The sequence below is a fragment of the Vombatus ursinus genome, unplaced genomic scaffold (assembly GCF_900497805.2).
Source record: "Vombatus ursinus unplaced genomic scaffold, bare-nosed wombat genome assembly UNPS02014779.1, whole genome shotgun sequence".
Classification (NCBI taxonomy): Eukaryota; Metazoa; Chordata; class Mammalia; order Diprotodontia; family Vombatidae; genus Vombatus; species Vombatus ursinus.
In genome coordinates, this window is record NW_020954557.1 from 59,725,947 (window position 1) to 59,752,341 (window position 26,395).

A 26,395-nucleotide genomic window follows, 5' to 3' on the forward strand; every position below is an offset into this window, starting at 1 on the left:
ATTAGTGAGAGACTAGGGATAACAGAGGGGGCAATCTGTTGAAGAAAACAAAATGGAACAGGATCATCTGTGTAGGTGGAGGGGGTCTGCCTCAGCAAGGAAAAAGGTCACTAATCTACATTCAGATTCTATGTGAATGTGTGTGAAGGAAGGAGGAAAAGCATTCCAAATCAGCATCAGCCCAGGCACACCTAAGAGAAAATGACCTGAGAACAGGATCAGTACCCCCTCCTCCTTCTACCTACCCACTTTCCCAAGCCATCACTCCAAGACTTAACACAGTTAAGCGGGACATCCACTTTACCTGTCTGAAATAATAGGCCAAGACCAATATGCACTTCCTGGCTACGTTATAAAAGAAGAGGATGCATGTGGTGGTGGGGCTTGGGAATAGGAGGGTGAGATGAAAGGGATGAATAGTTTCATTGCTTCCCCTTCCTTAGGCTTCTCCCCATATGACACACATCCACTGATTGCACTATTATCTGGTCACATCCATGCACCAGAATTATCCATTTCTAACACAACCTGAATTACACAGGAATTTTGCCAGATAATGTTCTGGGTCAGCAACTGTTGGGAGAAAGTGGGAGAGGAGATATAACAACTGTGGGAACTCTAGTATCACCAACTTTGCCTTGACAAACAATACTGCCACCTCTGCCACAAGTAAGGTTTTCAAAGAGCCCTCAAGTTCCAAACCACACATACAAACATAGGACTTTGGGTCTCCATTATTTCAATACATCTATATTTTTTAGGGAAGCCTGCCTATTCAGCTAAGGAGTTCAGCCAAGAGCAGAAACTAGGGGTAGAAAGTCCAAAACTCTTTGTAAATCAAAAGTCAAACCATCATCCAAACCCCCACCCCTTTTTTCCAGAAATATGGAAAACACATGCAACACTAAATGTAAATGGGGAAAGTGAAAATAGGCATGTAAATTAACATTTCCTAAAGGTCTGCCCAATAACACAAAACTATCAGAAACCTACTGATACACTGGACTACCATGTCACAAATCTTTCAATGTCAACATCCACTTTCCCTTTCTCCTTTCAAAGCTTTTTTCCTTCAAGATTCACATCCTTCCCATTCTGCCCCATCCATTCACCTGCCTCCCCAGCTCCATTTCACTTGGAAGGTCTCCCATCCTCTTTCCATCATCCTGTCCTTCTGTGTTTCATGTTTAAGGTCAACCCACTTATCCATTCAATGTGTCTCTAACTTACAGTCTCTTTCTCTGACTCTGATCTTCCATTTCAGTTTTAGGGGCTCTTTGGTGAAGGGTAACACTTGCTCTTTTAGGAAAGGCAGACTCACTTGTAACAAACTTAACATGTTAGGATAATTTTTTCTTGTCCTGTTCTCCATATTGAAAACACCTGAAGAGCCAAAAAGTTGAAAACCTAAGTTTTTATTTTTAATTTTTAAAAATAAAATCCTACCAGAAAATTCTGGATTACTCTTTTTATATCTGTAGCTAATGCCAAAGCACTGGAGAATCTGCTTTACTAATTAATGTCTGGGTCAGTTTTTTTTTAAGTCACGCCCCATTTATTACACAACAAACAACAATTTGCATCTACTACAAATAGAAAATACTAAACGTCTTACCTAGATGTGTAAACTTTGAAAGGTTCGCCTTCAGTAGCAGCGCTGAAAGGTATGAGAAGAATAGATCTCAAACCCTGCCCCTTCTCCAATATTCCACAGAGAGTACAGGTAATAACAATGTTCCCAGCCAGTGGCCTTTAAATGAACATTTTCCCCAATCTTATATCCCATTACCACATGCTTACCATTTGAAAGGGTTTTTTTTTTTAATGTAATACATTCATGGCCTTTCCTTTCTGAAACAGATAAAAGACCTTGTATGAATTACAAACAATTAGATGGTGGAAACTGTAATGATGATTATAATAATAATTAACAACCTATATAGCTCTCTCAAATTTATCCAGTCTTCTCAACATATGATTAAGAGCGACCTTCCAATCCTTCCCTTCCAGTATTGGGAAAAGAGGATTCTCCCCCCCCAACACACACACACACACACACACACACACACACACACACACACACACACCCCTATAATCTTTCTGCTTATTCTCTGGTGTCCATTCCTTTCTACCACTCCTAGAACTCTGATCACAAAAATATCTCCTCCCTAAAATCTTCAACCTCTCCCTTTCCATTAGTTCTTTCCCTTCCACATTCAAATTTGCTCAGGCCTCCCCTAAAAAACCAAAACTAAACCAAGACCAAACAAATAAACAAAAACTGAACCTATTATAAAACAAAAACTGAACCTGTTACCCTAATAATTAATCACTCTCTCCTTCCTTCTACTACCAAACCCAACATGGTCTACAGCCACTGCTTTCACTTTCTATCTACCTCCTACCTCCTTAAACACCTGTAATCCAGCTTACAACCTCACAACTCTAATGAGAACAAGCCCTTTGAAGTTTGTAAATGCCTCTCTTGCAAGATCTAATGATCTTTTCCAGTTCTCATCCTCAATCAATAAACAAGCGTTATTAAATATGTTATATGCACCAGAAGCTACAAAAGCAAAAAAATGAAACAATCCCAATTTTCAAGGAGTTTATGTTCTACCAGGGAGATGTGCATACACAGGGCATCCCAAAGTCTAAGGGCAGCTTTAATGATTTTAATAACTTAAAACTGCACTAAGATTTTTGAAACACCATATTAACAATAGGGGAGGTGCCAGATCTGAGATTTCAAGGAAATATGAGGATTCTTGGGTAAGGAAACTCCCTCTACCAATGCAAGTCAACACTCTCTTGGTAACAGAGTCCTGGAGAGTTGCCTGGGGCACTGAAAGGATGACTAGCCCAGAGGTCACACAGCCAGTGTGTGTGTCAGAAAGCAAACTTGAATCCAGCTCTCCATATAGCCACAATGTCACACTGTCTCTTCTACAGACAGAATAAATACAAGCTTGTTGTTGAGGAAGGGCAGAATGTAGTTGAGAAGATCAGGAAAGGTAGAAGACAGTTCCTTCTTGAAGAAGTGAGAGATTTTCTGAACAGTAAGAAAGGGGTAAATTCCAGGAAAGAGGGAGGGCCAGGGAAAAGGCATGGAGAAACAAGAAATAGGACATTGTATGTAAGAACAGTGAGAAGGCCAGTTTGATGGAACACAGAATGTGGAAAGGGGAGTAATATCTGAGCAAGGGAAATAGAGGTCAGGGCCTATCCAAATCTAATCTGTCTACAAATTTCTTTCTATAAAATGTCTTTTGGGGACTCATGATGAAAAATGCTGTCCTCATCCAGAAACAGAACTGATGAACTTTGAGTGAAAATTGAAGCATATTTTTTCACTTTACTTTTCTTGCTTTTATTTGGGGGGGAGGGGGTAGTGTGTAAAACATGGATAATATACAAATATGTTTTCATGACTTCACATGTGTAACTGATATACTGTTTGCTTTCTCAGTGGGGAGGGGATGGGCTAGAGGGAGGGAAAGGATTTAGAACTCAATATTTTTAAAAATAAATGTTAAAATATATTTGTTTTGGGGGTTTTTGGGGGGAGGGGTTTTTTTTTTTGGCTTTTTTTGTTGCTAGGCAATGGGGTTGAGTGATTTGCCTAGAGTCACACAGCTAGTAAGTGTCAAGTGTCTGAGGCCAGATTTAAATTCAGGTCCTCCTGACACCAGGGCCGATGCTCTATCCACTGTGCTACCTAGCTGCCCCAATGTTAAAATATATTAAAAAAAATATCCATTGGATCAGTCCAATCCCACTACCACCACATAAGTCTAAGTCATAAATACATCTAGCCTGAACCCTACAATGCCCTATGAGCTGATTTCCTTACCAAGAATCTACCCCACACTCCACCATAATCCCTTCAAACTAATCTGTTTTTCAAGTCAATTACTTGGGGGTTTCCTACTTCAACTCCACAGCAATCATCACATTTTTAATAGGCAAAGACCAAGATTAACACTTTATCAAATGGGTTATGAATTTTTTTCCCTAATTTTTCACATGAACACTTTTTTCACTTGCCTCATGACTCCATAGGATCAAAGATTTAGAACTAAAAACGACCTCAGACATCAATTGCAAATGAGTAGACTGAGGCCCTGGAAGGATAAATGGCTTGCCTACACAGGTCATAAGCATCAAAAGGCAAGATTTGAACACAGAGTCTCTGTCTCCAGAGTCAGTGGCCTTCCCAAAGTCTCATGTTTGCTTCTTCATATCATTTTCCGTATCATCATTAGAGAATATTAAGTACTTGAGTACTTAATATTAATTAGCACTAAATATTAAGTGTTTATAGATTCTAAGCACTTAGAATCTATTGTTGTTTATATCCAACTCTGTGGTCACATTTGGGATTTCCTTGGCAAAGAAACCAGAGAGGTTTGCCCTTTCCTAATCTAGCTTATTTTATAGATGAGGAAACTGAAGCAAACAGGGTTAAGTGACTTACCCAGGGTCACACATCTAATAAGTGTCTGAGGCTGGACTTGAACTCAGGTCTTCCTGATTCCAGGTCTGGCACTCTGTCCACTGCCCCAACTAGCTGCCCTCCTTAGAATCTATATGTACAACCAAAGACAAATGACTTAGCTTCCTAGAATCCCAGTTTCTTCATCTGTCAGGTGAAGAGGTTGGACTGGATGATCTCTAAGGGGCCTTTTGGATTCATACCATGACCCTAAAGGAAAATACATTTAAATGTTCCTAAACAAAAATTCAGGTGTGGTGTTCTTTATTTTTTTTTTAAGTAAATTATTTCACAATTAAAAACTAAGAATGAGTTAAAAATGAGAACCATGCTAACAAAGGTTTGAAGGCAACTCACTGGACTAAGATAAATCTAAAAACTTGAGAATGGCTCAATATATCACAAGTCAATGTGATATTTCACAAATAGTTGTTCAGTAGGCTAGGTTCTCTAGATTTTGAACTTTATCTCTATCTAGCAAAGCAATGTTTCTTAGAGATGTAGAAATGTGTATCAAAACTGCCCCTTGTCAAAAGTAAAATACTAATTAAGATGCAATGTTGATTTTTAAAAGAAGTTGACTCTGTAAATTTTGCTTCACCAAAGGAAAAAGGAACTGCAGTTGTTATCTGCAAAACCTTCTCTAAGGCCCAACTTAGCGCTACCTTCGAGGCTCTTAGAACATGAGTGGCATTATTAAATAAATATTAAATGGCTATTAAATATAAAATATTTTGTTGACTCATGGACGTCCACTTGGGTTTAAATCTCAAAATTCTTCTTTTTCTTCATTTGGTACCAGCTGCTTCTCCAGGTACAATGATTTAAGTATAAAGATCTTTTTTTCATATGTAGCAAAATTAATTAACCCTACTGAGGTTTCAAAAATTCTACAGGGATTACTAACCACGTAACCCATTACTAATTGTCATGTTCAATTCCTTTACGAAAATGCTTCCTCATCAAGGATCTCTACAGATAACTGATGAGGTTTCCTTTATCCCAAAGTGCATGATCTTATACCTACAAAAGCTATGATGATTTCATAAGTTTTAAATCTGAAACTATGCCCCTTCAACTAAGCTTCTCCTTCCCATTCAGAGATACAGGGTTGGGGGGAGGAGAGAAAAAGAGTTACTTTTTTTGTTCTGGGTACGAAGACATTTTCTGATCCTTCCAGGACATCCACGTCATGGCTCCAGTTGAACTGGGAATAGCTGATGTTAAATCAAAGGGCTCAGTTGTCAAGAGAAGAAAAAAGCACATGAGCAAATCTTATGCTAGCCACTAACAACATTTCTGGCATGTGACCATCCATACACTTGAATTTAGTTCAGATTGGACCTAAATTCAACAAGATCCCCATGGAAAAAAAGGGAACTATTCTGAAATTTTAAAGAGAGGAAGAGAATTCCAAAATAAGGAATTGTCACTTTCCTTACCCATAGAAAATACCATCCGTACTGAATTTTATAAAGGCATAATTTTGCAAACTGAATAGATCCTTAGCAGTATCCCTATCCAGGCAGGGATTAAGAAATGTTATCTATATGAAAGCACATGGTGTCTAAGATAGCCAATCTGGCAGCAGCGTGGCCAATTGGACTCACTGATTAAACTGAGGAGGTTAATGACAATAAAACTTTATCTAGAAGAGTTCCAACACTGAACTCAGGGATTTAAACATTGAAACCAGACATGTTTGATAGTCACTTAAATTTTAAAAGTCCTACATTTTTTTTCTCTGTTCATGTATATTGTATGTATACATAGAAGGGGAGAGGGTGGAATATTCATATATACACATACAGAAGGTCCCAGATACTTATAATAAACCAACAGCTGTGTCTCTACGGAGATGGCCTGAAGAAATGAGAAGAAAGGAAAACCTGTCCTATCTTAGCGGCCAAGGAGGGAATGGGGAGAACCTGGCTCTCCTACCCCAAGGTACTTCAAAGGCCGCTCCTCTCACATCTCCTAAATTCACCTCCCCACCCCCACTATGGGGTCCTAGCACTGTTCCTACTTATTCCTTCCCAGGTTCAACCCAAATATCCTCACTCCCTTTCCCGTACTACACTTCATTCTTCTTTGCTCCGTCCCCAACCCCTGCAATGTCATCATTATGGCACCCACAACAACTTTCTCCAATGAAAGGCTTTAATATTAGCAGGGAATTCCCAAATTTGCTTGGGAAGTTGATGTGTCAAGAGGGATAAGTTGTATTCACATGTTCTCAATAAGAATTTCTTAACAAATAATTAAAGGTACAGTGCAGTGCAGTGCAGTGGATAGAGCACTGAATTTAAAACTAATGAAGAACTGGGTTTTAAGTCTACTTCAGAAGCTTACAAGCTAGCAAATCACTTTACCCCTTATGGGCCTGTTTCCTCAACTGTAAAATGAGGGGGTTGAACTCTTGACCTTTAGGGTCCCTTCCAGCTCTAAATCTAAGAATGAAGTTAGGTTTTAATCTATAATACTCTATTCCAATAGACTAAACGAAGGGTGAGGAACATGGGGCCTCAAGGCCACATGTGGCCCTCCAGGTCCTCAAGTGCAGCCCTCTGACTGAATCTAAACTTCACAGAACAAATCCTTTTATTATTCCTTATGAAAACCATGCAGTCCAGCAAGGTTTAGTCATGAAATTAATCATCATCATTGTTATTCTTAAAGATAAAAGGTATTAACATATAATCATTGTTAATATTTTTAAGATTTATAGTTTACAAAACCCTTTATGCATTATTTTACTTGCTCCTCAAAGTGACTCTGTTTGAATAATTATATATTTCCTCATTTTACAAATGGGGAAACTAGACAAAATGGGCTAGCCTGTAAATTTAATCATCATTTACAACATTGTTACTATGGAAAAATGTGTTATAAGTGCCAAACCAATTTACAGATTAACTTTTTAACAGTTCTTTTTATAAACTGAAGTCAGCCTGTATAGGAATTAACAAGTGAATTCTTAGAATCACATCAAGAGAACAAAGAGAGCTATTAATAAATCTAGTATGTGTGGTGACTTCATTTAATGTCAGCTAAACATACTTCACTTCCAGAAATTTACAGCCAGGGGAAAAAAGTACAAATAAAGCAATTGTCAATGTGTCATATTAAATTCAATTGCAGAGATTCTCTCTCTTATTATTAAAATGCTCATATGTTGGTTCTGTTTAAAGATTTTGAAAATGTTTAAAAATATAAATTCACTTTACAGAGGAGATCGCCTGAAAACTATGAAAGCCTGATCCCTTGCTATAAAAGCTTTCTTTCTCCAAGTCAACTGATTGAACTTTTTAAAACAGAGAAGGAAGGATTACAAACAAAAGCATTACTCTAGATGACAGTTACTTTTTTTTCCTTTTGGAACACAGCAAAGAAGGGGTGGGGTGGGATGGGAGGATATCTAGAGCTTAAACATACTCATTCACCACACACCTTCTCAATCTTCCCATCAACAGGTAGGATTTCAAGAGTGTACAAAGATAACCAGTTCCCTGTAACTACTTCAGGAAAAACCTTCCCTATGAAACCATATAGTCCAGCAAAGTACTCCTTTAAAAGAAGCTGGAACTACCTTACTAGTTCTCTCTGAAATAGAGATTATTGTTGTGTGTTCTTAAAAAAAAATCACTGAAAACACATTCTTACCATTCTGATTGGACTCTGTTGATTCTGACACTTTCCTCAGTGGTATTATAACTGCGTCTCCTGGCACTCTGGGACTCTCCACGTACTTGGGCTTCCTGATTGGACCTGCAGTAGGAAAGATCCAAGGGTGTCTAATTTTTTCCAGATGCAAAGAAAGCTTCAGAATGTACAGTATGTGTCCTCACCAAGCTCCAAATAAGTCTAAAGGAAATGCTACTCTCCCCCCCCCACCCCCAACCAGACACATGCACCCACCCACACCCATGCCAAACCACTTCAGTTGGAATCGGGGAATGTCCAGTCAGGGCTGCCAGAGAAGAAACCACATTAGTTCAGTTTGGGAATGTAAACTCTGGTGGTAAACATAAGCCGCTAATTTTCTGTGTGACATTCCTAAAGCTGCCTTCAGTGCATGTAAAGTGGGTGATTCTGACATGTTCAAACCTGGACAACTTGTAGTTAGGGTTCCTCTTTATTCTGAGCTTTTTTTCCCTGAATGAAGATAATTTGGCTGCCGGCTATCTATGAAGTAAGAGATGGAGATTGCAAGCAGACAGCTTGTAACATTAACACACTGCAAATACTTCAGCACAGCAGCCGCGTTTTATTGCTGGGCATTTTATCCCGATGGTGACTCAAATCCTAATTGTGAGAGGCAGAAGAAAAGTGATCTTCTTGGAAGTTAACTGCATTTGCCCTGAAAAAGAAACAGCCACTTTCCCTGCTTCTGATTTCGTATAACAAAAAAAAGGTACGCTTCATTGCCCTTATTCCACCCCATTTTCTTTTTATTTTTAATTAAAAAAAAAAAAAAACTTGATTAAAGACCCAATATTCTAACTGTGCCTTCCAAGTTACAGGAATTATCCAAGGCTTTAAGAAAAAAAAAAAAAACCATGACAATAAGAAATCCAGAAAAAGTATTCAACTAGAGATGTACAACAAAAAGTTTAAATGAAGAGAAACAACAACACAGTGTAATATAGAAAGCAATGGACTCTGACTTAAGGAACATGGTAGCTACTAACTAGCTATACGGCCTTAAATAAGTTATTTCAAATTCTCCAAGCTTCAGATGACTCATTTTTTCAATGAATGGGTGATCTTTGAGGTCTCATCTAACAAAAATATTCTATTAGACTGAGAATTTTGAAACTCCCTAAAAAGTGGTTAACAGTGAGTGATACTGCCATCTAAAGGCTTACTACAAAAAAAACCCTCTTTCTATATTTATATTACAAAATAAATGTATTAATCCATGCATTTAGCTATACTGCTATAAATGGGCCAACAGTAAAGAAAATAGTGCCCTTAGAATTTTATTAACATTTTTTAAAGTTGCCACATCCAAGAAAGTCAAATTAAGCCTGTTTTTAAGAAGGAGTAAAAATTGAAGAATCCCAGATTCAATTTGACTTTCTATTCTGTTTTTTGTTGTTATTGTTGTTCTGTTTTTGTAAATAAGGGGATGGGGTATTATTTCATTGGGGCAAGGAAGAAAGATACTAGAACTAATCTTAAGGAAGGATACCTACACCAGCTAGGAACAAACAAGTATACCTTTTGGCTTCTATCACCATACCCTGTGGGGAAATTCATCTTTGCCAACCTCATTTACTCAAAGGAAAGCAAAAAAAATTCTGCCTCAGGAGATCCATGGCCCTTAGATGTCTCTTAGTATCCTCATTTAGATAACCACAGAACAAGGACAATTTTCTACCTAATCCAAATCTAAGAGTTATAGAGTCACAGAAAACCAAACAAAAGGTACTATCTATATTTAAATAACAATAGCTATGGAGAGCTGCAGAAGACTGCTACTGTTCCTGAATTCATTCCAATCCACTTCTTTCTGCTGCACTCTAGTGAGAGAAGGGGGTTGGAGACAGGGGTTTTTAAAAAGCACCCATGCTAGCCTGGCAATGTAGAAAACTTAGAAAAAACAGTTTTTACTCTTTTTTTTTTTAAGGAGCTTTTATCATATAAAACTTTCCAGATGCCAACTCTTTCATTACCCAAAAATGTAGCACATCTGGATCCAAAATGGTGCCAAAGGCTGGACAGGACAAAGAAAGCTTCCCACCCAACTTTCTGCTACTCATTGGCACCTGAATTACCCCAAGGGTAGGAATGTGCAAAGGCAGACTAATATTAGTAAGCAAACACAATTATCTTCCACTCAAATTGGTCCTTTTATTTAAGCCAAATCTCACACACAGCTGTGCCTAAAATACTGTAAAATGGAATCAATTTATAAAAATCTCAGAGATTTTGTTCTATTTTCCTCTCTCTACCTTTCTTTACATATTTGAACAGATTCTAAAGTTAGCTGACTGCAACAGTATTTTAACAAATTTTACACCATAAAGAAAGCTTATACTACCAAACATTTTTTTAAAAAATTATCTTAAGATAATAACAGTTTTCACAAGAATTACAAACCGGTAGCCACTATGTGAAAGAACACTCTAAAACATTAATAAGAGAAATGCAAATTTAAAACAACCTTTAGATTCTAACCCACACCATGCAAATTGGCAAAGTGACAAAGGATAGGAATAGTCAATGTTGGAGGAGTTGAAGGAAGATAGGGACACTGATACATTGTTGATGGAGCTGTGAACAGCACAACCATTTTGAAAAGCAAGTTGGAATCATGCAAATAAAGTGACAAATATGACCATGCCTCTTGACCCAAAAGTTCCACTACTAAACTTACACCCCTAAGAAAGGCTACTGATAAAAAGAAAGTACCCATATGCACCAAAATATTTATAGCAGCACTTTTTATGGTAACAAAGAATTCAAAGCAAGGTGGATGACAATTGACTGGAGAATGGCTAAACAAACTGTGGTACATGAATGTGATAGTACACTTTTACTGTGTTGTAAGGAATGGCAAATGAATACTGAGAATTACTGGAAGATCTACATGAACTATTGCAGAGTGAAGTAAGCAAAATCAAGAAAACAATATACATGTACACTACAATAATATAAATGGAAAGAAACATAAAACAATCAAAAGCAAATGTTGCAACATTACAAAGAAAAAGCATTACCCCCAAAGAAAGGATAAGAAAAGACAGCCACACTCTAACTCCTTTTAAAAGGTAGGAGAGATCAATGGCTATGAAATATTGACTATATTACAAGCATTTTCAAGGTACTGATTGGTTTGCTTAATTTTCTGTCTTTCCCTCCTTTTTCTTTTTTCCTTTAAAAATATTATTTGTTATATGAGATGGCTTTCTGGGAATGGGAAAAGGTAGGACAAACTCTAGTGGTGTTAAAAAAAAAAAAGATCAACAAAAATTTATTTTGAAAAATCACTTTGGGTCCCTATCTTATTCAGTGGGACCCCTGGAGTAAACTTACAGGAGTACATGGAGAAGAATCACCTAAAACTGGCAAGCATGGATGGATAGCCTGGGATCGGCACCAATGGAAGGCTAGACTTAACCATATCAATGAATCAGATTCATTCATTGGCATATTTAACTGGGTATGGGATATTGTTTTCTTCTTATTATATGTTCAGTTAACTACCCTTGCCTGATTTGACCTGCAAAAGGTTCCCCACCCCTGACCTAACAAGTACTAAATACATTTGTACTACTAGCCTCAAAGAGTTGTGAATAAACTGCTTTGTAAACTGCAAAGCACAATAAATAAATGTCATCTTTTTTTTTCCTCTAGTACATAGCCCAGTACATTGCTCTTTGTAGATGTTTAATAAATGTTCACTGAATTGGACGACTGAAACGTTTCATATTCATAGGCTCTACTGCTAGAAAGAGCCTTTGTAGTCACCTAAGCTCCTCATTTTACAGAGCCAGGATTAGAGCAGAGGATTGCTGGCTTCATTCAGAGCTCTTGACATTGACATTATATCATGCTCCCTGTATGTTCTTAAAAAGAGGTGTCAAACACACACCACCTTACAACACTCCCAAGTACTCCCAAACCAGAATGAAATGTAATTGGGAAATATTTTTATATAAATATTTTAAAATAAATAAAAATACAATGAAACCTAGATAATATTAATATATGATTTCCTAAGTCAGTATGTGGTCTGCAGGATTCTTATGGACTGTTTAATGTCCCCCCCCCCATTTCTTCCTGATTTTGACACCACCGATTTTAAAGATGATAAATGAAATAATTGGACCACTAAAATTTAACTTTGGGCAAATCACTTGATTTCTCGGTGCCTCAATTTCCAAATCAATAAAAATGAGGGAGCTGAACTAGCAAGCTAATAACCTTAAAGGAACTTTCAAATTCAAAATCTATGAGCCTATGTTATCTGAAAAGAGCTTTAAAAAACAGTTGCCAAGTCACTGCCAGAACATACATATCAGGCTTTGGCTAATAAAACATATCTTCGCTTTTAGAACAGCGAAGGTGGTAGGTACAGAAATATTTTATTACCACCCTAGGCTCTCTGTTGAAAGGTTCCCTCATAGAGAGAACACTCCCTGGAATAGCTAAGAGTTTCCTGTTAAACCACCTTTCATTCAAGTTGAACTAAGCAAGACTCTTGTCACACTCTTAACCTGCATGCTATTCTTTCTCAACACTGCTCTGAGAATGTATGAGAGCTTAGCCTCTGTATGTGTGTGTGTGTGTGTGTGTGTGTGTGTGTATCTGTCTGTCTGTCTTTCTCTCTCTGTCTCTTTCTCTCTCTCTCTCACATCACTGTCTCAATGCCCCCACTCATAAAACCATCCCTGGTACCTAATAAGTACGGTCAAGCCAAACAATTCAACAAACTAATCACATAAACTCCTTGAGGCCAGTGACTGTCATACCTGCTTGAGCAGAGCTTAGCATAGTATCTGGCATATAGTAGGACTAAATCAATGCTTTTTCATTCATTCACTCATTCATTCATTCATTCATTCATATATGAAACTGTATACTTCATTCCACACCAAGGCTGTCTACCTCTCTATGAAGCACCAGATCCCAGCCATTCTTTCTGCTTTCCATAGGGGAGAAATGAGAATTCCTATGGGGACAATCAGCTATAGTCCTCAGAAATTTGGGCAGCTAGGTGGCAAAATGAATAAAGCACCAAACCTGGAGTCAGGAAGATCCAAGTTCAAATTTGACCTCAGATACTTACTAGCTGTGTGACCCTGGGCAAGTCATTTAACCCTGTTTGCTTGCCTCAGTTTCCTCATTTGCAAAATGAGCTAGGGAGAGAAATGGCAAACCACGCCAGTATCTTTGCCAAGAAAACCCCAAATGGGGTCACAAAGAGTCGGAAATGACGCCAACAACAAAACTCAGAAATCTATGCCGAATTACTTCAAATGTGCACATTTTCCCCCTACCCCATCTCTGAACACCACGCACCCTACAAGTGAAATGAAGCACATTTCTGCATACATAGCAACCATATGTAAAATCTGGTAAGTAAATAGTAAGAATATGATATTAAATAGAAATAAATAGAAGAATCAAAGAATCCTAAGGCTGAAAGGAATCTTAGAGGTCATCTAGTCCAACTCCTACCCCAAATTAATAAGAATGTAATATAAGTCCCCACAAAGCATACTAAGATATGGCCAACAGTCATATTGCATTCATTCATTCATTCATTTGCTTTTAAGAGGCTTGCAAGGTCTCCCTGCCTTGGCCAGACTAGAAATGCAGGGGCTACTCACACCTCAATCCTACCACAGATCATCAGCATGTGAACAGTTCAGCTCCATTTCCATTTGGACTGGTCTGCCCCTCTTCAAGCAGCCTGCTGGGAGGTGGGGCTGGCTCACAATAGTGATGGCAGACTTGTTACCCTAATAACATATTACTGAATATTCTGAAACATTCTGAAATATATATTATTAGAACTCCAGAGCTCAGGAGGATCCTCTAGCCTAGGCCTCCCAGGTAGCTAGGATTAAAGGTGGATACATGCATGCCTACCTAGTTCCGGAGACATATTTCAGAATGGATAGAGTAATGAAGAATCTTGAATGTCACCTGGAAATACCAGACCAATGCTTCTCTCCTTCCCCAACCAGCACTCCCCCCATTCCCAGGGAAGTAAGGTTAATAAATACCCAGAAAAGGGAAGAAGAGTAACTCTATGGAAACCAAGCTCAGTATTTAGTGCCTTATCTGTATCTTTAATTTACCAGGTATCCCATCTGCAAAAATAAGTATCTTGCTTATACTTTAATCTTCTCATGCAAAGTAGCTATATTTCAAACACTGGTAAAACAGGGTTGAAAATATAATGAGTAAAAGTCATATATTTTATTTGGTTTCAAGGATATCTGACTATGCTTTCCCAGGCAGCCAGTTTCTTTCTTGTTTGTTTTTTAAAAGTTATTTTTTAAAATCTTGAAAGTCAAATGAGTATTTCAACATGTAAAGTACAACAGGAAAAAAAAGGACTGTGCCTCAAACTATGAGTCTCTAATGGATAGGCAATTTCTACATCTCAAGGTAAAACAGCTGATCTTCTGGACCATAAATCTGCACTCTTTCAATTTGGATGGGGTCTCTACTATGTTTAAATTTAAAGAAAAATAAAGCAAAAAACAGATAGACAGACAGAGAAGATAGGTAGATAGGTAGACAGACAGACACACAGACAGCTAGACAGACAGAGACAGGCAGACATAGGTAAAAAGAGAGAGACGACAGAAATAGATATAACAGAGAAATTGATAGATTTGACAAATGAGAAGAGAGATAAAAGTAATGGCCAAAAACTTCATTAGGTGCAGAGAAGGTTGAAAAAACAGAGACACCAACACCAAAAAGAGGTCAAATTAAAATCACCCCAAAGACCCAGCCATAAACTTCACCCAGGGAAGGGGTACACTTGCAGATGACTAACACTTGCCTACTTCTTTAATTGTATATGGTCCTTGAGGCTGTTTGCTGAGAAAATGTCAATCCTTTCATCATTACAGTTATATATAGTGATTTAAAAATCCATTTGCTGCCCCTAAGGCATCAAGTTCTCCTCCGGATTCAGCATCTCGCTTTCATGTGAATATCCAAATACATTTTCTCCTGAAGTCTGTTTTACTGACCTTTCTGACACTTTAATCAACAAAAGCGCCTATTCTGTGGCTATCAAACCACCCAATAAGGAATATTTTCAACAACAGAGAAATAGAAAAGACACAAACCAGGTTTCATCTCCAGGGTGTGAAAAAGAAGGGCAGGGGTTAGAATTCATTTCTGAATATTTCAGTAAAAGGAAGGAAAAAGCAATATTTGGTATTTGGAAACACCTGAGGCTACTCATTGCCTTTAAAATAGATCTTACACAGTTGCTGCATCTGAAGTGTGTGAAAAGCAACACTTAGACATTATCAGTCATTCATAGTTTTTCAGCATCCTGATCTTTCACAGACGAGGTTCCTGTCTATTTCATCCCATTAAGGTTTCCATTTCACATTGGGCTGCTTGCTTCTTTATATTAAGGACAAGGTGGAAAATAGAAGGGTGTGGGGGTGGAGGAAGCAGTAGTAAATGAGGGAATTTGATTTTGTCCTTTACCATGAAAATTACATTAAAGATACATTTTCAAATGGGGGAATAGCCAAGAAATTGCAACACAATGCTGGTTTGACTGCACTAAAAGAGAAGTCCAGAAAACTTCAAATATCTTTCACTTTTTTTCCCCATTCTGAGACCTTCCTTCAATGCTCTCCCCACCCCTGATGGGGTTGGAATCTGGGCCCCAGAAAGGAAAAACCCTGGATTTTCCCACATAGTCAAATTTCTGGCGTTTGCCTGAGGCTATAATCCCATCAACTGGTCTTTCATTGTGGCTACACCCAATCTCCCCTCCACAGTCTTGCCTCCCTATGGCCCCAGGCCACTTCCCACCCTTGGTCCCACCTAGGCTCCATTTCCCACCCTTGGTAATTCTATTACCTCATGGACTACTTGGCCACTCCTAGATCCCTCCCATAGTCTCTCTGTATATAAGGTCCATCTTGTCTCCATTAAGAGGCTCTGATTCTTAGAATCTAGCCAATAGCCCATAGATGCTCAGATTCCTTAAGAGTCTAGCTAATATGGAGAATCTTCAATAAACCTTGTTTTTGGCTGCAAGAAGGCTTGGGTCGAATTCTTTCGGGTAGGACCTCGCTGTCGTGATTTTGGGATTCTAGGACCCCTGAACCCCTAAACCACATCACCCCCACCCCTTCTTTTCTCCTCCACCCTATTCCCACCCCACCCAGAGAAAGCATAGGGGCTGGGACTTTGGTAAGGGAAACGGTTAGTCTGAATAAACAATAAGCAAAGAAGAGACTATATTCAGGAAGAAGATAAGGTACCAAGGGAGAAAAGAGTCCCACTTTGTGTTTAAAAGCATAGAAAAATAGGTCATTAGCTAATGGAAATAAGTTTTCTGGAAAAACTCTCAAGTCACTTATCACATTTAAAAGCTACAAGTCTATAGGGAAAATGAGAGATTAATCCTCAAATTTGTACTGTGCACCTTATAATGTATGTGAAACTGTGGGAATAAAAATATTAATTAGGTCAAGTGCCTGCCCTTAGGCAGCCTGTAATCTAGAAAAATCTGAAGGGAGAAGTTGACCCAGGAATTATACTGTACAGCCCATATAACGGGGTATAGGTCCTGGAAACACCCCCTCCCCCCGCAACTTTCCTTGAGTTTTCTCCTTTTCCCATATGGTCAAGTCTCTGGCGTTGGCCTCGGGCATCAACCCTTCTAGTTAATTAACTGCCCTTTCTTTGTCTGCATTTGGCCCCACCCTAGACCTCCACTCCTAAATCCTAGATCCAGTCTCCCTCGGCCACATGGTCCAGGTCCCTGGCTTTGCCATCCTTCTCTCTTACCTCACAGTCACCTCAGACTACTTGGCCACTCCTAGATCCCTCCCACAGATGCTCAGATCCTTAAAATCTGGGCAATAGGGCAGACTCACTAGGACTCTTGCTCACCCCAATCAGTGTTCTAAAATAGACCTTGTCTTTGGCTAAAAGAAGGTTTTGGTCGAATTCATTTGGGCAGGTCCTGCATCACTATTTCAGGGTCCCAGCACCTCTAAACCACAACACATATATCTCATTTTGCAATAACTATTAAAATGAAGGTCTCTCTAAGAGCACATATTTCCAAAACTAAATCTGTAAAGACTTGCTTTAATGATGTTGTTTATTCTTATACAACAAAATAATTGGAATGTTGTACATCAACATAATAGGATTTGATCTGTATTCCTATTCTCACTAAGGCAACTACTTTTTTCTTTGATATGGTGAATAATAAATTCCCTTAGTGCATGTATTTTTAAAAAAAGCATTCAGAATAAAAACCCCTTTCCTCTGAAAGAAAACACATCTCACAATGCATAAGCCCCATTTTTGATGTTCTATAGGTTCATTCAAACAACTCAGATTTATTTAAAACTCAACGTTTTCCAAACTCAAGGTTTCTCGACTTCTGGAAAGGACTTTAGGGATCATTTAGTTTAAACTCTTCATTTTACAGTCAAAGAAACTGAGGTCCAGAAAGGGGAGGAGTCCTAATTGGTTTCTCTTCCTCAAATCTCAAACCACTCCACAGAGTGTTAAGAAACTTTTCTTAATGGCTGACATGGGCCTGGTGAATTCCTTAATCAATCCATGTGACCTCCCTAATCAATCAACATACCAGTGGCTTCTTAATGGCCTCTGAAATAAAATACAAATCTTCGGTTTAGCTTTTCAGCCCTTCACATGGCCACAACTTGTCTTTACAGCCTTACTAGATATTCCTGCCCTTTTCAATCCAACCAACTGGTCCAATCCAACTGCTCTTCTCTCTCTTCCTCATGTATAACATGCCTTTCCGAGGCCCAACCCCACAGGCCTGAAATGTACAACTCCCTTCTGACCTCTCTTCCTTTAAGATTCAGCACACAACATACCTTCTTCTTCATGATCTTTCTTGGTTCTCTCCACCAAATAAAAGTGTGCTCCCTCTAAGCCGCCTTGTTTCTAACTTCTCTCTATATATTTGTAATTATTAACTTTCTATTTATGCTGTATATACACATACTTGTGTCTCCTATTTGAATGTCAAATGTTTGCAAACAGGAATTATTTCATTTTTTTCATATTTGTATCACCAGCACCTTGCACAGTGCCTGGCATATAAAAGGACTTAATAAATACTTGGTGATTGATTTAAGAAACTTTCCCAAGATTGCACAATGACAGATTTCCTAAGGACTTTGCTCTTTACATATATTATCTGATTTGTTTCTCATAAAAATCCTATGACAAAATATTTGGGTAATAATATCTTCAGCTTACAGATGAGGAAACTAAGGTTGGCCTGGTTAAAAATGATTTCTCTTGGTAATCTGTGACACTCAGAGCTCCACCCTGCAGGCCTTCAGTCCAAAGTTGCTTAGAAGGACATCTCTGATGATAAGATTGCATTGAATCTTCTTTTCTTGGTCAAATTCCAACCCAGGCCTGAATTGATTTATCCTAATCAGGTTTGGGTGGAGACAGACTTCCAGGACTGGGGATGGCAGGCTATATCTGCCCCTGTGGACCCACTTCCTAGTATGTCGACCAATCACGGTTGATTGGCACCTCCTTGGGACCACCTACTCTTCAAAGAGCATAATACTGTACCCCAAAATCCCCTTGGGGGGCCAGTTTTGGACTGAACTCCCATGCAATGCATATCAAGCCACTTTGAGAAATTAAACTGTGGGCACATGTACCCCAATTTTGTTTGTCTCTTTCTTAGAGCAGACTCTGTTTCAAATTGGAGTTCGTGGGGTTTATGAGGCTCAGGGTTCACATACTCAAACGCGAGATTCAAAATCAAGTCTCTCCTAACTCAAAGTCCAGTGGTCTACACCACAGATGTCAAACTTGCTACTGGCAAAACTTCTCATGTGTGGCCAGAACCAGTTTAAATGTAATTGGGAAATGCTTAACAAAATAAATAAAACTACAGTAGATAATGTTAATTTTTGGTTTTCTAAGTCAATATGTGGGGGCAGTTAGGTGGAGCCTTAGCTGGAGTGCCAGGCCTGGAGTCAGGAAGATCCAAGTTCAAATCTGGCCTCAGACACTGCTCCCTTGCCTCAGTTCCCTCATCTCTAAAATGAGCAGGAGAAGGAAATGCAAACCACTCCAGTATCTTTGCTAAGAAAGCCCCAAATGAGATCACAAAAGGTCAGACACAACTGAACAACAAAAAGTCAATACGCAACAGCTGGGATTCCCTTTTATTTGAGTTTAACATCACTGGTCTACATCACTCAGTCTTTTAATTTTTAAATGGCCAGACACACTTGAACTCCAGTCCTTCTCTTCTCCAAACCCAGTATTCTCCCCACTGCGCCATGCTACCTTCTAGTTCAGTTCCAGTTTCCCTAACAAGATAACAGAAGCAACATGCCTCCCCCCGCCCACGAGGGAGGAAGCTCAAAATAGCTATGTAGTAGAATTTCAATAGAGTATTATTTCCTTAAGAGAAAAGTTCTTTTCTCCTTTTCAAGGAATGCCAAAAAGATCTACATCAACAGTACCACAGGAGGGACCCTAAGGACAAAGGTAGAGAAGTTCCTTGTACTTAGTATGTTAAGAGGAATCTTGTTTGATTGGAGACGTTTGATACTCTATCAGGCTTTCGAGGGCAACTTCAAAGAGAACATACTGCAATCCAGGAGGTCAGAGTTACCCATCCAGGAGGTCAGAGCTACCATAGTCAGGTCCAAGATAAGAAAGGAGGGAGGGGAAAAGGTCATAGCTTCTAAATAGTGCAAAGATGTTCTAAATAGTACAAAGCATTTACCTGACCACTGACTACTAAGGTCTTCAAAAGGTACAAATGTCAATTATCTCACTGCCTGGGCAAGAGTGGGGAGGGCCATGAGAGGAGAGGAGACCAGATCAGACAGATAGACAGACAGACACGAGAATTTGGTCAACAAAAGAGCAGAAGGTCTAAAGGAATGATTACCAAGCTTTGTTGTTTTGTTGTTAAGTGTTCTATACATATGCACCTCTGCACTGGGGCTACATGCAGGGAATTTCAAAAAATATCCTTTTTAAAGTAAATTACTTTTTAATAAAGCATTTTCCAATATCTCTCAAAACAGCAAAGACACTCTGGAGTTACTATAAAACCAGAGGTGGGGATCTCCGCTACAAAAAGAAGCAGAGATCCTAAGATGAGTTCCTTCCACACCAACCAAACACTAAGAATCCAGTCATTTATTTACAAATGATGGATTTTTAAGCAAACAATGATCTTGATTAGGAGGTCACAAGACTTGCCATCCAAAAGTTCGGAGATTTGTATTCAACTTCCCATTAACTCCAGAAGTTATTAGATAGAAATTAAAAGATTAACAGAAAATATGTAATTAGTTTAGAAGGAAAGCTTCTGGTTCTAGACTCACAGGGTCACAGATCTAGAACTAGAACAGACTTGTGAGATCATCTGATTCAGCTCCTTTACAGATGAGACAGTCGAGGTCCAGGGAGGTTACAGTTCTTGCTCGAGGTCACACAGGTGTTAAGTGTGAGATGCTATATCTGAACCCAGGTCCTCTGACATACAGGCAGCTAGATGGTTCAGTAGATAAGAGTGCTAGGCCTGGAGTTGGGAAGACCTGAGTTCAAATCCAGCTTTAGACACTTAACAGCTATGTTACCCTGGGCAAGTCATTTAACCTGTTTGCCTTAATCCACTGGAGAAGGAAATGGCAAACCACTCTAGTATCTTTGCCAAGAAAACATCATGAACAGCATTGGTGTTCTATGGTCTGCAGGGTCACAAAGAGTCAAATATGGCTGAACAACTAAATAATAACCTCTGACCTAAGAGCTGATGGTCTTTCCACTGTCCCCTGGCACACACCTCACAAGGAAAAATTTACTCAAGAAAAAAAGTTTCTTCTTTACTCCTGCAGTAAACAGTTGACACCCTGAAACTTGGGATTTGGTTTCCAGTATGAATAGACATTTATTAAAAGCCTATTGTAAAAAAAAAAAAAAAAGCCTACTGTATACAAGAGAAGCCAACTACTTATAACCATATTGAAGTTACCCAGGCTTACGTGCTGGTAAAATGCTCTCCCTGAGACTAAAGTAGACACATATTCTGATGAAACATCACCTTGAAGACATTATGTTAAATGTTTGTAGTAGTAGATGTCAGCTAAGAACCCAAGGGATCCCCAGCAAAGTGATATTCTAGATACCTCTACCATCTGGAAATATGATGAGTGCACAATTGATAACAGTATCACTGTAGGAATTTTAAAGTAAGTCTTATTTTTAAGGATTACTGCTGATCCAACAACGGCTGGAATTTTCTATGCAATTTACAGAAACCCGGACCAGTCACAACCCTTCCAATGTCACTACTATTCTACATTTCTAAATCCAATGCACTGGGCACTCCACATAACACAGTAAAGTTTTCCACATTAAATCTCTTAAATAGTCATGACTTAGGTCTCATTTAATTTTCCCGAGTTGCCAAAGAAGGTAAAATCTTAAGTGTCTAGAAACTTTTGGGGTTAGCTCACTCTAAAAAACTGTTCTCCAAAGTTTTCAGATCCTACAGTTAGGATTGCAGTCTTCAAGACAGCATGTGTATACACACGTCTTTCGAATAGATTCAGTTGTTATAACTGAAACAGACTGTCTGGCTGCTTCTTGGTCCAGAATTTTTTCATTTAATGACTCCCTGTAACACTAAACCCTTGCCTCACAACTACAAAGCAGTTAACCCAGGTCAAGATCAAGGCAAAATTAAATCATCACACAAATCCCCAGTCTTCTTTCACTCTTCCTCTCTCTCTCTTTTTTAATTCTCAACTTAAACACTCCATGACCTGCTGTCTTATCCTGTGCCCTGGAACTCCAGGGCAGTTGTGATTTCTCCTTCCACCCCCACAACACTTTCTCACACATTGTGCTATATATTAATCAAATGCTCTGGCCTTTTTCCACAGCTGCCTAATTACTTAGCCCCTCTTCCCATGAATGTAAAAACATTTCTGCACACCTGGGAAAAGGAAGAGAGGAAGCTAATAAAGTAATAACTCCCCAACTTGCCTACAGCTTGTGAGAGATTTCAAAAGATAAAATAAATAGCTCAGGTCTGTTCCAAGATGGCATTCAGGCATTGAGCAATTTTGAATAAATAGACCAAAGGCACATTCTAATTAAAAGACAGTTCAGAAAGTAACACCACCCTCTCCCCCACAAAAACCCTCTATTAATGGAATTTTTTTAAAATACCGAGTTACTTTGATTTATATGTGATTCAGAATAATGGTAAAGTCAGGCCAATCAAAAAAGAAGTTTCTTTTTTGGCCTGAGCACTTTAAGTAATTAAGAAAAAGAAATTATCTGACAACCACAGGGTAAAGCAATCAGTATACAGACTAAGAACTCAGGAAAATGTCTTCTTCTATACATTTTTGTTTATCTAGCTTTTAACCACAAGGTGGAGCTCCCTCAATGCTAAATTTCAAAGAAAACCCGGTACACTCTGTTGGAAACTTCTTTTAAAATATTTCTCCATAAACCCAGATCATTCTCCAAGCAGGTGTCAACACTAGACTCAGTAGAGCTATTTTAATAAAAAACACATTTTGATAAGAACAGTTTCAAGAATCAACAGGCCGTCAAATGACACATAGGTTAAAAACACAGATAACCAAAAAATATTTTGAAAGGTACAACTGGGGAAAATTAAAAATAGCAACTCATTGGCAATTAGTCTAGGTTTCATCCTGGGTTTAAAAATGCAGTCTATCTGAAAGATCATTAGCAGCTGCAGAAAAATTATTTGTGCTTTACTGAGATATCCAACTAAATAATAATCAAAGACTTTTTGAGGGCAGCTAGAGTGCTGGGGCCTGGAGTCAAAAAGTATCATTTTCCTGAGTTCAAATTCGGCCTCAGATATTTAATAGCTGTGTGACCCTGGTCAAATCACTTAATCCTGTTTGCCTTAGTTTCTTCATCTGTAAAATGAACTGGAGAAGGAAATGGCAAACCTTCAAGTATCTCTGCCAAGAAAACCCCCAATATGTCACAGTCAGACAACAAATAAAATCTATAATTTGATAATAATAATAATAATTTAATAATAATTAGAGCAAGTGAGATATTAAGCTACATTCAAAAATCTAACACTGGTTCACTGTCATTAGGCTGATATTACTGGGCAGATTGATTGCACAAGACTCCAGAGGAGAAAAGTAAGGCCAAAAAAATTTAAGGGATATAGATATTAAGTTCAATGTAAGGAAGAACCTTTTAAACATGTCTCAAAGTGGAGGGGATTACTTTGCAGATTACCTCTTTGCTTCAAGATTGTACTACAGAACAGTCTCCAGTCTTCTGGGATTGCACACACCCACTTACAAAAAAAATTTTGAGCATACACCTCCAATTTGTGTATATTTACTTATTTATAAATCATATACACATATTACTATTCCAATAATCATGCACAATTATAAAACTTTTACAAGGAATAGAGAATGAAAAAATATTTTATCCTAAAATAATAGTGAGGGAGCCATTTAAGTTTATTGAGTAGAAGAGTAATTTGGTCAGACGTGCATACTAGCAACCTGGCAGCTATGAGAATGATGGACTGGAAAGGAGGAGGGGCTTAAGGTAGGGTGACCAGCTGGAAGGTTATTCTTGCAAGAGTCTCAGATGAGAGATGATGAAGGCCCCAACTAGGGTTGTGGCTCTGTGAGTGGAAAAATGAAAGATCTGGGAGATGTGGCAGGAGAAATGACAAGATTTAGCAACTGACTGTATATATGGACTGAGAGAGAAAAGCTGAATTTTACATTAAGGTTGAGAACCTGGGTAACTGGAACAGTTTTAAGGCCGATTAGAAGAGGGGTAGGTTGAGGATGGGTGTATGAGGAGGGAGAATAATGTAATGAGATATTCTATCCTCCATAACCCATCCGTACCTGCCCATCTTTGGGTAGTCACTCTGACCAAACCCAAATTAAAAGGGGAGATAACGCTCTTAGTCAGGGGTCACTGTCTTAGAGTGAAAGACCCGCCCTCAGAAGAGCACCTGAGGTAGCCACTGGGAAAGCAAATAGTTAGTTCCCAATGGTACCTGTACAGCTGCTACCACAGGGCTTGGGAACTTGTACAGTAGAGGGACCGATCGAGGAAGGAATGTGGGAGTAAATACCACTGTGCTGGGAGTTCAACCCATGATTGGCTAGTGCTGCAAAAGTGAGCTGTGACTCATCTTCAATTTTCTAAATTATGAGATACAGATAAAATGATATTTTGTCTTGTTTTATCCAACTGGTTGATTACATACCCTTTGGGCAAGGACTACAATTTCCCCACTTTAGCAACAGCTGAGATGGATGACCTCAGAGTTCTCTTTCAAATCTAAGGACCTATAATCCTTGGATTAGAGCCATTAGACACAAATCCTATCATATTAGGTTTCTCTTATAAGTGGTTACATTTTAGAGAATATAATTGGACTAATGATATATGCAAATCTACATAAAAGAACTGAGACATAACACTCTTTCCTGCAAAACCAAAATTTTGTTTGCTCGAAATACATCATGCACCTGCCAATGAAAACGTATGCACCAAAGAGGAAGTATTTGAACTTAACAGGTAAATTTCCTTAATCACAGAGGGACTAAGAAAAGGAAGGAAAAAAAAAGTGTGAGTGTGTGTGTGTGTGTGTGTGTGTGTGGTGTGAAGGTCTCCTTCCTGACACACTTCTATTGCCAATTTAGTAACTTTAAAAGGCTCCCTAAAGCCAAGGATAAAAAGCTAACCAGTCATTGGTGCTACCTATTCCTTCCCCTCTGGAAAATAAAAACTCCTTTGTATAAAAATAAATGACATTACCCATAAAAGTAATAGCCATAAGAGGTTGATATGACACCCTCACCTCTGTTTCACAGGAGAACATAAATGAACTATTCCTATGATTAGCTCAAGGTGTGTTACATGATGATGAAAATATACTTCCGTAAATAACTCACTTCTGCGGCCCTTCTCCATCACCCACAAGAAAAAATTCCCCCAAAGCTATTAAATACACAGTCAACAAATGACAAGATTACCACAAAAAAAGTTCTTATATTTACAACCTAAACAAGGCAACTAGAAAACATATATGTGACCTTTCTTTTTTCTTTCTTTAAAGGGACCAATTCTCTTTTAAACTTTTAATTTCCACCAACACAAACAATAAAGAAAAATAAATTGCACAACAAAACCTACCAACCTGGTTAGGGAAATAAAGTGTTTTGGTTAATGGAATTTTCTGGTTAAATGAATGTTAACCCCTTATGTACTACAATGGTTTTAACTCATTCAAACGCATTAAACCCATGTTCATTCAAACAATCATTTTAGGTATTTATAATATGCAATATAACCTGTTGGGCACTGACTTGCAAAAAAAATCTTTCTAAAACATTTTAACACTTTCCTCACTTAAAATACCAAATATAACTATCTTTCAGTCAATCAACAAGCATTTTTTCAAGCCCGTACTCAGTGTGCCAGACACTGTGCTGGTAGGTACAGGGGACAGAAGTACAACATAATCCCCACTCACATAAGGAATTTATATGCTAATAGAGAAAACAACAAGTACAGATATAAGCATATACAGAATACATATTAAAAAATAAATAAAATTAAATACAAAGTATATAAATACAGGATAGTTTGGGAGGAAGAACAGTTGTAGCGGGGAATCTGAAAAGGTTTCATGTAGAAGGTGACATGAGTTATGTCTTAAGAGAAGAGAGAGATTCTGAAAGTAGGACGTAAAGAGGAGAGAGATTTCGGGAATGAGAGATAGCCAGTGAAAAGGCAGGGAGATGATGGGAGATGGGAGTGCTTTTTGGCAGGATCCCAGAAAAGGGCTGGAGAAGGAATAGTCAATGAGTCTGGAAAGATAAATGAGGGCTAAGTCATGCAGGGTTTTAAAAGCGAAACACAGGAGTTTATATTTTATCTTCTAGGCAATAGAAGAAAATCACTGAGGCAGCAGTGAGTAGGATAAGTTGAAGTGGGAAAGCAGGGGGACCAATGAGGAGGCTGTTGCAATAATCTAAGGAAAAGGTTATTAGTAGTTAAATTAAAACAGGAGCTGTGTGAGTAGGGAAAGGGGCTAGATAGATGCACAAGATGTTTTGGTAGTAAACACAGCAAGATTTGGTAATTAAT

At 38.4% G+C, this 26,395-nt stretch overlaps 1 protein-coding gene across 2 annotated transcripts in view; it reads right to left on the bottom strand.

Annotated features, from left to right (window-relative positions):
* Positions 1–26,395, bottom strand: part of TANC1 (tetratricopeptide repeat, ankyrin repeat and coiled-coil containing 1) — a 265,490-nt gene that overhangs the window by 103,302 nt on the left and 135,793 nt on the right. For both annotated transcript variants that reach the window (XM_027866155.1, XM_027866156.1), the window contains one exon: positions 8,159–8,263. In XM_027866155.1, coding sequence (XP_027721956.1) covers positions 8,159–8,263 — 105 coding nt within the window. The remainder of the gene's footprint in view (positions 1–8,158; positions 8,264–26,395) is intronic.